Here is a 14,096-nt window from a genome sequence, read left to right as displayed (position 1 = left end):
CTGTGGCCTTGACCCTTTGGCCTTCGCTTACTCTGAGCTCGATTGCTATGTCTGAGGAAAAACCACGCCCTCCTCATTACCCTACGCAGGAAGAAATGTAGGAAGAAATAAATGAAGAAATAAATAAATGTAGAAAAACATAAATGTAGAAATAAATAAATGTAAAAATAAATAATGTAGAAATAAATGAATGTATAAATGAATAAATGTATAAATAAATAAAAGAAGAAATAAATAAATATGGAAAAAAAAATAAATATATACATAAATAAGGAAATAAATGTATAAATAATTATTTCTTTTCGTTTTTTTTTGCTTTTCTATGTATATTTATTTATATATATATTTATTATTTTTTTCTTTTTTACATTTATTTGTATATTTATTTATGTATTTATATATTTTTTTATTTTGGTAGACTTGGCATTCCATACACAAACAGTGCTCTTTAACATATACTGAGGACTGAAACTTAATGCACCAGAATCTAATGTTGCCCTCTGCTGTGTTATGCTGCCTGAAGGTGCTGACAAAATAAGTGAAGGTAATTGCATTCTTTGTTGCTGTCAACAATTCCCAAACAACTTAGCAGCAGCCAATCTCAGCTCTCCGAACAAATTCAGTAGAAAGGTCAGTCAATGACAAACCTGACACTTAATAAAGGCCCATTCCAGCCTGTTAAACGAATGTGTGTACAGTATTCTGTCCTTCATTGGCAAAGACCATGTTAACCACCACAAAGTGGAGAGAATCTCTTATTGTTTTTATTGTCAATTCCCCAGTTGAGTGCTCACTTTTGTTCGAGCATTAGTTTGACTGGGGCATCATGGCCTGGTATCAGAGTGTTTGGAGGTTAGCCAAAGACAAAACGGCCTATTTTACTCTCCATCTCACAGTTGTACAGTTGAAAAGTGAATGGCTGTCTGGGTTTGTAGAGGATTTCTTTGTTTCCACTAGCAGCCAGCAGAACCGACATCTGTTCACAAAACTCCAGGTGAGTAACATCATCTGAATAAGAATGTGTTGGTTCAATTAAATGTCTTCTGGCTTCATTAGAGGACAAAACAAATGGGGAAACAGAGAGAAATTTTTTTTTTTCTTTTCTTCCAGTTCTTCAGAGGGAGAATTTGGAGTATTTTGTGTTTGTTTTTTTTTTTTAATTTGTGCTAAGATTTTTTTTGGTTTTTTTGTGTAAAGTGTGAAAGTTGAATGGGTATGTGTTTATTGTGTTAGCACATTGAGACAATTGCAACAAATTAGTTGGGGATACATTTTCCCAAATTATTTTGTTGCTATGGAAACATTTTAACAAATTATTCAGTAATATAAAAAGAACTTCTGGTGAAGACATGTCCCTAATGCATGGGCGTCAGAAGCAACAAAAATGTGGGTGGGTCCAACATAGTGTACTGTAAGTGTAACTGTAAATCAGTGCTGCAACAAAGACTATTTGATTTGACTGACGGTGCTCTGAAAAGTGAACAAGCATATGCAGTGAATTAAAGATGGTAAAAGTTAGTGGATCCAATATCATTGGTCTTAAGAACTGGGTCGGTCCTGTCCCACCCACATTCAATGGTTCTAATGACCATGCCTTAATGACTTCCATAAAATGGATGCAGATACATGGAAACTGTTTATTATACTGTGATCTGGAATACTTAATTCTGACTGGTCAAACATGGCATGGTGTGGTTAAAAAACTGATCACTGAACTGTGCAACTGAGCTGAAAAAAGCTGTCTAGCTTAGAGGTTTCTTTTTCATACTTCCATTTTTTTACTTTGTCAACTTCACCTCAGACGTTTCTCCTCAAATTCCTCAGAAGACATAACATATAATACTGTTAACATATAATATAGTTAATTACCAGGGTCTTTTTCTCACAAGTAAAATCTGAGAAGCAGGAGATTTAAGTAATAATTGCTCTCCATTTATTCTCACTGATATTATGAAAGCCGATTTCTACCATATAAGAAAAATAAATCAAAAATTGTTATATCTAAATTATGACAAAAAATGTATTATGAGTCAAAATTATGACTGAATATATACTTTATGAATTATGACCGGTTTACTGTTTTTTTCCCCACTATTTAACAAAAAAAAAGCATGTCTTAACCCATTTTGCTCCTGTGTTGTTTGTAAACTAACTAACTAACTAATTAGTAACTAATTAGTAACTAATTTGCGCTGCTCTTGGTGGATTGCGTTAATTATTATGGAAATGATCTGGCGGCATCTTTGTTCTTTAATTTGCATATTGTCAGTAGATCTGCTGCAGAACTCTTCACTCCCATCAGTGCTGTTATGGGGTTGCGCTCTCACTCTAATTATCTCTGCTTAGTAAATCTAGCCCTAGAAATAAAATATATAAATATATAAATAAACAATCGTTGATATCTCATCTCATTGGTTATTGATATTTTTTTTATAAAATAAAAGATGCCTGTTGTAGAACTCTACAGTCTCTTTGTTCTCACATAATAAAATATTTTAACTAAAAGTCAAGATGCTGTGTAATAAGTGGAATATTTAACAATCATTCATTATCCCAAAACAACATTCCAATCAAACAGCCATTTCTATCAAACTGGAATATTCCTAACTCCTACAATTGCTGTTAACAAGCCCATAATCCTAATTCTATAAAAAGGATTTTATTCCAACAAGGATGTTAACTGAGAAAATTTCCAACTTAAATCGTTAAATCGCATTAAGCTTCACACACTTTGCTTTACAAGTTTTAATGTCTAGTTTCAGAGATATATCTGCAGCCTGTCCTCAGCTGTACAGTCACCCAGCGCAGGTGTGATTTCCTCACCTTTCACTCAGAGAGGGCAGAGGGCTTTCACTCAGTCTGCCTCCTGATTCTCGCCTGCCATCTCCTGCAGTCTGAAGAAATCAAGAGTAAAGGTACCAAAGGTAGTAAAGGGAGTAAAGGTAGCTAACAAAAACATTCACAAAGCCACATGAATACACACACACACACACACACACACACAAATAGATCAGAGTATCTCACCTTGATCTGTCTGGCAGTGATGCCATTAATGGCATTTTGTTCCTCCTCTGCGCTGTAGGAGGGGTGCTGCCACTGTGTTGTGCCTGTGGGCACATGCCAGTAATAGGTGCCAGTGCTGTCACGTATAGTGCGCCATCCTGGAGGCAGATCTGAGTCCAGCTCCAGACTCTGATCGTTCCAGATGTTATCTGCACAGAGATTGAATTTCTGGATTAATCTGCTTCTTAAATGATATGTTATTAGCATTGCACATGCAAACTAACTTGAGGGCAGCATACACAGATTCTTGTAAAAGTGCTATATTACAATTCCCACCAAGTAACACAGAGCCAACAGCCTTCACACACACACTGAGATTCAGTGAGGCATATACACCCCGAGGTGAGGTCACCGGGCTCAGATCTACTCATGAGAGACAGACCAGGCCCTAATCTGCCCACATGACACACAGCCTAAAATGAGGTCAAAACTAAAAGCAGCTCTCTCTTATTAAAAAAAAGGGCTGGACTAATGTTCCATTATCTTCACCCTGTCTCTTTCAGACATTTCATACAGTTTGGTCAAATTTTATATACACCTTGCAGAATCTGCAAAATGTTAATTATTTTACCAAGCGGGATCATACAAAATATGTGTTATTTCTTATTTAGTACTGGCCTGAATATGATATTTTACATAAAAGATGTTTACATATTGTCCACAAAACAAAATACTAGCTGATTTTTTTTTTAAATGACCCCGTTCAAAAGTTTACATATGCTTGATTCTTAATACTGTGTGTCGTTACCTAGATGATTTTTGTTTTGTGATGGTTGTTTATGAATTATTCTTCAGACAAATGCTCCAGGTCCCGAAAATTCTCTGGTTTACCAGTTTCTTTTGCGTATTTGAACCCTTTCCATCAGTGACTGTATAATTGTATAATGAGACTTTAAGATCCATCTTTTCATCAGTTATGGTGAGCAGAAATTCACATTAAAAGATATGGTGAGAATGCTTTCGAAATGATCAGACAGAATTTTATTCTGTATATTTTAAGAGTTATATAACCATATAATTCATGATGAATCAGAGTTCATCAACACAGTCCACCAACTGTTCACAAAAATTAAATCTGTACATTATATAGCTCAATAGTAAATTATATAATTGATCCTTTCTACTTAAAAAACTAACACATTTTACAGTGCTGTGCAGTAAAATTACATTTACATGCAATTTTATACCTTCTAGATTTTTTCACTTTATAATTGGTTACAAACATTGCTTCTAGATTTTTTCACTTTATAATTGGCAGGTTTTTACTGTGGCATTTTCAAACAGTTTTCCTGTCTTGTCCTCTCCTGATGATTTAGTGCTTCAGACACAGGCATAGGGCTAATGGCAGAACAGAAAGCAGGAAAGAGCAGCTGTGTCTGCTGAATTATATTTGCCTGAATTTATCTCTTGCCTGAGAGAATCATTTAACAGAATGCATCTGGAGAGCCCTGTCCGTTCTCACAAATAACACAGTGCAGAAGGCTGGAGGGGACGTTTGGGGAGAAAAAAGCACTGTAATTGTGTGTGTGTGGTTCTAGAACTGGGTCAGTAGTGACATGAGATTGCTTGGACACAAGTGTAAGAGTTGCCTCTGACATTCAATGACACAGCAAGACACAGTAAGACAGACAGAGAGTCTCATAATGACATATGACATGTCTCATATATATATAACTTAAATTTTAATTGCTAATTTGTTGCAGAAACTATTGTGTTTACTATACACTGGTCAGAATAGTTTTATGCACACAAATTAGTGTATCAATGTTCTGTGAATTTCTTAAAATTATTTGGTGAGCATTTCAGTCAGAATCCACATGGTCGGGAATTTTCTGTGAGGGCAAAAGATCTTCCCACTTAGATTTCACATCAGGTTTAGTTGGTCATGCGAATTTGGCAAGTTGACCAACAGAAAGCCTCTTGATTTGAAACTGTATATCGCTACAATATTGTCAATAGACACTACATTTTCTCCCCATCAATTTGTGACCACACCTTAACAGGGTTAAATTTTTATGTTGATCTACAAGCTCCCAGCATTATGAAAAGTTATATGTTTACTGCTACAGGATTACTGTTTTGTTGTTGGCTGTTTTTTTTTGTTGAGTTTTTTTTTTTTTTTTTTTTTGTTTTTGTAATTTGTTTGTATTTGTGTAATGATATTGTCACGTCTTATGTTGAAGGACTTTTAAGTTGAAATATTTTCCATTCCCATTGTTTCTGGGCTCACCTCCTGTTTGCCTTGTTCCTCTGCTTTGTTGCCCTAGCTACCCCTATGTGTTGCCATGGTGTTTCATTGGCTCCTCCCCCCTTGTTAACTTGTTTCCCTGTGTATATATACCCCTATGCTTCACTGCTTGTTTGTCAGTTGTTGTGTTCCCTGTAGATACTCGTGTTCCTTGTTTCATGCTCGTAGTTTCCTGTTCTTCTTTGTTCCTGTATTTAATCTTGTTAGTCTTTTCATTTGTAAATAAACTCAGCTCAGACATTGCTAATGTTTTTTAATTATATAGGGTTGTTTCTGGACTATCCATTGTTAAGCAGATCCTCATTTACTGTGGGAGTGGTAGATGAGGATGTTACCCCTAAAAATTTTTTGGGAGGGGGCAGCAAGCTCCGGTGGCCAAGGAGCTTGATAGACTACGGATTCCAGCATGCCCTACACTGAGGATCACAAGCGTAGTGTTTGTAATATCTTCCAATCCTGAGTCTCATCCTGTCATGGCCACCACTCCGGAGCCTTGTCCCGTCATGGCTGCAGTTCCAGAGCCACATCGCGTCATGGCTGCCAGCCTAGAGCTTCTCCACAAGATGGCTTCCATGCCAAAGCCTCCAGCCATCATGGATGTAACACCACAGACTTCAGCCAGCACAGATGCCACTCCAGTGTTCCCGATCATCATGAATGTTGCATCTGAAGACACCCAGGTGCTCCAAAGGCATTGGAGGCTGGCTTCCAGTTTGGCGGACCCACCACTGATATTGGTACGGCTGGCATCCCCCAGCTCTGCGGCTTCTGTGCTTTCAAGCCTGGAGATCAGAGGTTCTCCCACCTTCCGCTGCCCTTCCAGTAATGGAGGTCAACATATTGTGTATCTGGGCCATACACACCTCTAAGGTCTCTGAACTGTCTGCTTGTCCTTTTATGGCGGCAGAAGCCATTGTTAAGCTCTCTGTGCTTTCTATTGCAGTCCTGACTGATCCGCCTTGGTGGTCTCCTGCCTCTTCTGCTCCACTTTGGTGGACATTCTCAGCCTGAGCTATCTTGGTTGTCCCCTGCACCATCAGCTCCACTGAAGTAGTCCTCAGCTCCACCTTGGTGGACATCTGCTCCACTGTGGGGATCTTCGGTCCCAACTGTTCCTCCCTGGTGCTCTTCTGCTCCACCCTAGCGGTCTTCGGCTCCGCTCTGTTGGTCTTCAGCTCCGTTGGCTCCGCCTTGGTGGGCTCCTGCTCTGCCCTCGTCTCCAGTTCTACTTTCTCCCACTGTCCACTTCCACTCCACCTCCCTCCTGAACATTTTAGGAACATCTAGAAACCGCTCCTGCGTTTCCCTGTTTTGTGACAAAGGACTTTTAAGTTGAAATGTTTTCCCATTCCCATTGTTTCTGTACTCGCCTCCTGTTTGCCTTGTTCCTCTGCTCCCTTGTTTGTTGCCCTAGTTACCCCATGTGTGGCCATAGTGTTTCACTGGTTACTCCCCACTTGTTAACTTGTTTCCCTGTGTGTGTATATATAGCCCTGTGTTTCAGTGCTTGTTTGTCAGTCATTGTATCCAGCTCATGGTTCATGGTTCAGCTCATGGTCATCTCTTGTATTCCTTTGTTTTTGTTAGTATTTTCATTTGTAAAAAAACTTAGCTTGCGTGTGGATCCACCTCATCCTGCCTTTGCTCAGCAACAGATTTTTTTTTTTTTTTTTTTTTTTAGGTCTGTATGTTAACTATTTATATCTGTGTGCAATGTAGAATGGTTTTGCTTTGAAATATGTCTAAAGTTGCACACATGTAAAATACATTTTAGATCATAAGTCCATGATATTGTACACATCAGTGTCTAAACTTACAAAAATGCAATACAACACTTTGCGTATTCAAACATAGCTTTTTTTCTTTTCTTCCTAAATAAAGGTATAACAATAAATTCCTATAGGTAACTAAATTTGTTAACATGAGCTAACAATGAAACATTCTTCTAAAGCATTAATCATAGTTTGTTCATTTCAACATGTACTAATACATTTTTAAAATCAAAATTTGTATCTGTTATTATTTAATGAACATGAGCTCTCATGAACTAACAATGGACAGGTGTATTTTTGTCAACTAACATTAACAAAGATTCATAAATACTGTAACAAATGTATTGATCATTGTTATTTAATGCTAGTTAATGCGTTAACTATGGTTAACTAAGGAAGGCAATGTCTAAATTGAGGGGCTGGGGGTCCCGGCCCTCCCATAAGCATTAAGGGTTTTTTTTAAAAAAACTATAATACTTGAATCATGAAACTAATGAAAATCAAAATGAAATTAAGTGTTGATTGCTATAATAAATTTAGACCTGCTCATCTCACATCACAATTTTTTAAGCGTTTTTACAGCGTCTACATTATAGCCAATCACACATGCTTCTGCTGAGTTTAGTTTTTGTGCACGTGCTACATGAATGTGGCAATTTTTCTCATCATAAGCAATAAAGTGCAGGGCCAATATTCTTAAAGATTCTAAGAATCCTCTCAGAGAGTTCCTAATTTAGCTTTAAAATTTCTACGTAGGAGACTTAGCTTAAGAGCAATTCAGGACCAATCTGAGAGCAACTCTGAGTGAGGAAAAGGCAAAAACTTTCATTTTAGTGAGGAGGCGGGGCTGACCCCAGTTGCTACTTATGACACAAGTCTTTGGAGGACTGTGATTGGTTGGTTGTCCAATAAAAAAAGTGCTTTAGGCTTTTTTATAAGCCTTCACTTTGAAATTACAATCATACAGTTTATGGACAGCTTCATTGATTATAACAGGAATTTTAAATGCTTAATCTCTGAATCTGAAGTCATTGATAATATTCTTTAACACAAAAGTTCTTTGCTTGCTTTCTCCATTATTTACTCGCAGTTTGAATAACTAAGTAAATTAAAGGATTATTGGTGCTCCCCTGCCCACCCTTCAAGAACTGTATACATCCAGAGTGAGGAAAAGGGCTCAGAAAATCACTCTGGATCCCTCACATCCATGTTACCCCATCTTTGAACTTTTGCCATCTGGCCGGCGCTTCAGAGCCTCAAATACCAGGACAGTCAGGCACAAGAACAGTTTCTTCCCCCAGGCAATCTACCTCATGAACAGTTAAATGTTCCCCACTTATGCAATAAAAATGTGCAATATCCTTTTATTTATTTGTTACCCCTCCATCCTAGTATATCCCTGCATCTTACTCAATTCAATTCCATTATCATCTATAGCACAAGTGTTTATACAAGTTATTTATTAGCAATTATTATTATTATTATTATTTTATTTTATTTGTCTGTGTGTTGTTGTCTCTGTTTACTGGAAGCTTATGTCACTAAAACAAAATCCTTGTATGCACAAGCATACTTGGCAATAAAGCTCTTTCTGATTCTGATCTGATTCTAAAGCATTATAATTTGTTACTTAGAATCTTTTTATTGAGTTGTGATCACTTTAAATACAAATTCAGTCATATTAAAATATTTCCTGACATCATATCAGGTACTTGTCTAAACAGGCAGGTTTATGATGTGTGTAGTTTATAGCATACATTATACTTACATTAGGCTACTTTTAGACTTACCCTGCAGTTGGTTAACACTCTGCCTATGGGTAGATATTTAATTCTTCTTTGCTTAATGATTTGGTTCAAACTCTGCCTATGGGTGTGTGTGTGTGTGTGTGGGGGGGGGGGGTGTTGGGGGGGTCTGGTTAGGGGGACCCCCAAGAGCTTTGACACAATTCGAACACTGAAGGAGGGTATTGCAAAGTGTTACCAAAAAAATTACTGACCCCAAATTTTTGAACAGTAGTGTATAGCTAGTTTCTATGAGTCTGTAGTGAGGTATAAAAAGGACTGACAGATAGGGCCGTGCACAAGGGGGTGGCCACTGAGCCACTGCCCCTCTGCCCTCATTGGCTGAGGTACCCCTCTTGAACCCCCCCAGCACCCCCACCCCCAATGAACGTGATTAACACCACCCCCCTGCCCGGTGCCCTCCCAACACCACTGGGCTAGAGTACTGTCAAGCTGACAATGCCTAATGCCATTGAATCAGAGTGTTTTCGATCACTGCCTGATTCGCTGCCCATTGCCGCCTGTAAATTTGCTCAACAGCACTGGATCAGAGCGCTATCATTGCTTTGGCAATGTAAAGTCTTTTTACCATGCCAATAAAGCTACTGGAATCTGAATCTGTCAATTGCTGACAGCGATGTGGAGTTTTTCAAACAACTCGACCACAGATCACATCTCTATGGTACGTAAAAGGATTGTGGGTTTAACCTCTAAAGCAACATATAAAATCTGTTTCAGTCCAATCAAACTTGTCACACTCCTGAGGCTTACTAATAATCTGCTTTAAAAGATGCATGCAGTGTCTTTAATAGACATGGCTACCAGAAAAGATTTAAATAAATTATATTTAGATTTTTTATTTTACATCTTAAAACATCTTAAAACCATCCCACTGAGAAATTTTGCTTTGCAAAAAAAGCTTCTTGTCTATTGTCAATAGAAGAACGGTCTATTGTATGAAGCACAGCTCATAAAAAATAACTCCAAAACCAAGAAGCTTTCTGTTGGTCAGAGTGGTAAATCCACATAACCAACTTAAACCTGTTGCAAAATCTTTCGCCCTCAAACAAAATTCCTGACTGCTAATTCCTACTGTAAATTACTTGATATTGCCCACTAAAGTTTGCTGAATGTGATGGCACCTTTAGTCCTGCTTGTGTGGTTCTAAACATATTCGGTGTAAATAAACAGTGCTAAAGCTTAAAACGTATTAAATAATATTTGCATATATTATAAATATATACAGGTGCATCTCAATAAATTAGAATCGTGGAAAAGTTCATTTCAGTAATTCAACTCAAATTGTAAAACTTGTGTATTAAATAAATTCAATGCACACAGACTGGTGTAGTTTAAGTCTTTGGTTCTTTTAATTGTGATGATTTTGGCTCACATTTAACAAAAACCCACCAAATCTCAACAAATTAGAATACTTCATAAGACCAATAAAAAAACATTTTTAGTGAATTGTTGGCCTTCTGGAGAGTATGTTCATTTATTGTACATGTACTTAATACTTGGTAGGGGCTCCTTTTGCTTTAATTACTGCCTCAATTCGGCGTGGCATGGAGGTGATGAATTTGTGGCACTGCTGTGGTGGTATGGAAGCCCAGGTTTCTTTGACAGTTGCATTCAGCTCATCTGCATTTTTTTGTTCTCTTGTTTCTCATTTTCCTCTTGACAATACCCCATAGATTCTCTCTGGGGTTCAGGTCTAGTGAGTTTGCTGGTCAGTAAAGCTCACCAACACCATGGTCATTTAACAAACTTTTGGTGCATTTGGCAGTGTGGGCAGGTGCCAAATCCTGCTGGAAAATGAAACCAACATCTTCAAAAAGCTGGTCAGCAGAAGGAAGCATGATATGCTCCAAAATTTCTTGGTAAACGGGTGCAGTGACTTTGGTTTCCAAAAAAACACAATGACAACAGTCCAGTTCTTCTTCTCCTTAGCCCAGGTAAGACGCCTCTGATATTGTCTGTGGTTCAGGAGTGGCTTAACAAGAGGAATACGACAACTGTAGCCAAATTTCTTGACACGTCTGTGTGTGGTGGCTCTTGATGCCTTGACCCCAGTCTCAGTCCATTCCTTGTGAAGTTCACTCAAAGTTCACGATTTTGCTTGACAATCCTCATAAGGCTGCTGTTCTCTCTGTCTACTGGACAATTGTCAGATCAGCAGTCTTCCCCATGATTGTGTAGCCTAGTGAAGCAAACTGAGAGACCATTTTGAAGGCTCAGGAAACCCTTGCTGGTGTTTTGAGTTGATTATCTGATTGGCATGTCACCATATTCTAATTTGTTGAGATAGTGAATTGATGGGTTTTTGTTAAATGTGAGCCAAATCATCACAATTAAAAGATCCAAAGACTTAAACTATTTTAGTCTGTGTGCAATTAATTTAATTAATTTATTTAATACACAAGTTTCACAATTTGAGTTGAATTACTGAAATAAATGAACTTTTCCATGACATTCTAATTTATTGAGATGCACCTATAAATATTAATATAATTAATATTATATTATTTTGATTATTATTAATAATACATTTGACTATTTAATTAACATTGTTATATGAACCCTGCACCATACCCACAGTGAAAATCACTGTAACACATGGCTTATTGCTGTTGTCCAGGATCCATGAGGACACATCTCACTGTCTCTCTGTTGTACCCCAATCCTGAGCTGACAATAACTGTTTCTATCTTCAGGAATCATTTCAGTTTCATTTGGAGTCCCAACAGTTTCCATAAGATCCAAAAATCGAAGAATAATAAATCTAAGAATAATAACCTTAACTGCCTCAGTGTCTCAGCACACCCTTTATGTGTTTTTTAAAAAGCGTGGCAAAAAACGCTGTACAACGAGAAGAGGTGACCGGACCCTGAGGAAGATTGTGGAGAAGGACCGATTCCAGACCTTGGGGGACCTGCGGAAGCAGTGGACTGAGTCTGGAGTTGAAACATCCAGAGCCACCGTGCACAGGCGTGTGCTTTTGAACCAGAAACAGCGGCAGAAGCGCCTGACCTGGGCTACAGAGAAGCAGCACTGGACTGTTGCTCAGTGGTCCAAAGTACTTTTTTTTCGGATGAAAGCAAAATTTTGCATGTTATTCGGAAATCAAGGTGCCAGAGTCTGGAGGAAGACTGGGGAGAAGGAAATGCCAAAATGCCTGAAGTCCAGTGTCAAGTACCCACAGTCAGTGATGGTCTGGGGTGCCATGTCAGCTGCTGGTGTTGGTCCACTGTGTTTTATCAAGGGCAGGGTCAATGCAGCTAGCTATCAGGAGATTTTGGAGCACTTCATGCTTCCATCTGCTGAAAAGCTTTATGGAGATGAAGATTTTGTTTTTCAGCACGACCTGTCACCTGCTCACAGTGCCAAAACCACTGGTAAATGGTTTTACTGACCATGGTATTACTGTGCTCAATTGGCCTGCCAACTCTCCTGACCTGAACCCCATAGAGAATCTGTGGGATATTGTGAAGAGAAAGTTGAGAGACGCAAGACCCAACACTCTGGATGAGCTTAAGGCCGCTATCGAAGCATCCTGGGCCTCCATAACACCTCAGCAGTGCCACAGGCTGATTGCCTCCATGCCATGCCGCATTGAAGCAGTCATTTCTGCAAAAGGATTCCCGACCAAGTATTGAGTGCATAACTGAACATAATTATTTGAAGGTTGACTTTTTTTTGTATTAAAAACACTTTTCTTTTATTGGTCGGATGAAATATGCTAATTTTTTAAGATAGGAATTTTGGGTTTTTATGAGCTGTATGCCAAAATCATCAGTATTAAAACAATAAAAGACCTGAAATATTTCAGTTGGTGTGCAATGAATCTAAAATATATGAAAGTTTAAATTTTTATCATTACATTATGGAAAATAATGAACTTTTTCACAATATGCTAATTTTTTGAGAAGGACCTGTATATATATATATTGGAATTATATATATATAATTCCACCTATATCCACATTTGCATTATAGCAATGGATTATGTTTTCTTTTTGTCTTTTTGAGTGTTTGTGTGTCTCTGGCCCTCTCCAGAGATCATCAATCATGTCATATCGAACTCCTTTCTTTTTCACAAGCCACCCCTCGCCTCTGCTTCTGACAGGCCATAATAATCGCACTGTGTTGCCATGACATTTTTAGTGTTTTGGCCTGGTTAGCTATGCTGTCAGCTGGCTGACATAAAACAAACAGAAAAAGGCTGAAGGAAAAAGAAAGGTTATTATCAGTCTAATTCTGGTCCCCATTCAGAGTGCACCTGAAATTATGTCTGCAGACTGGCTGTGTTTGGTGCTGAAGACAGTTTTAAAAGGTTAGTTTACCCAAAAATGAAAATTAGACTGTGTTTTGCTCACCCTCGATGCATCCTATGTGTATATGACTTTCTTCTTTCAGACAAATCCAGTCGGAGTTATATAAAAAATTGTCCTGGCTATTCCAAGCTCCATTATTGCATTCAGCAGGTGTTGCAGTTGAACAATCCACAACGTCATCTGCTGGAACGGCTTCCACGTATGACAGATACCCAAAGTGAGAGAAAAGTATTTATTACGTTTGAAATATGGATATTATTCTTACAAAAACACATGGGTACGCTACAGGAGGCCTCTATTCACCCCCCGGAGCCGTCTGAGGCACGTTTTATTATGGATGCACACGCTTTATTTGATGACTTATGCACTGTTCAACTGCAACACCCACTGACTGCAATGATAGCTTGGAATAGCCAGGACAATTTTTTATATAACTCCAACTGGATTCGTCTGAAAGAAGAAAGTCATATACACCTAGGATGCCTCGAGGGTGAGTAAAACACAAGCTAATTTTCATTTTTGGGTGAACTTACCCTTCAATAACAGTGCAATGTGTGGCTGCATGCCCAAACATAGATGCCCTGTTGGTTATCGCTTGTCTCTCAGGCTCAGTGGCCAGAAGATAAATCTTGATGGATATTACAAGAATAAAGGGCTGCTAATATACAAGACATCTAATATACAATGTGCACACATGATATTACACAATACATCATAAAATATACTTCAGAAGGATGAATCTCAATTACAAGCCTGTTTCAAGAAAAAGTGTGTGTTATAAGCCCTTAAGGGTAGGATGCCGTTACACTGAGATATGACTTCACTTCCTGTAGTTGTGGTATCACAGCTTTACACACGTAGGTGGTGCCGCAGTTCCCACCACACACCCACTAAC

General features: G+C 38.3%; 1 protein-coding gene across 1 annotated transcript in view; it reads right to left on the bottom strand.

Annotated features, from left to right (window-relative positions):
• Positions 1-14,096, bottom strand: part of apbb3 (amyloid beta (A4) precursor protein-binding, family B, member 3) — a 40,669-nt gene that overhangs the window by 23,169 nt on the left and 3,404 nt on the right. The window contains exons 2-3 of the mRNA XM_042711061.1: positions 3,025-3,212; positions 2,824-2,894 (exon numbers count right to left, since the gene is read on the bottom strand). Of these exons, the coding sequence (XP_042566995.1) occupies positions 2,824-2,894; positions 3,025-3,212 (259 nt within the window). The remainder of the gene's footprint in view (positions 1-2,823; positions 2,895-3,024; positions 3,213-14,096) is intronic.

Source organism: Cyprinus carpio, chromosome A21 (genome assembly GCF_018340385.1).
Source record: "Cyprinus carpio isolate SPL01 chromosome A21, ASM1834038v1, whole genome shotgun sequence".
Lineage (NCBI taxonomy): Eukaryota > Metazoa > Chordata > Actinopteri > Cypriniformes > Cyprinidae > Cyprinus > Cyprinus carpio.
Note: the sequence above shows the minus strand (reverse complement) of the source record. Positions and strands in the feature narration are given on the sequence as shown.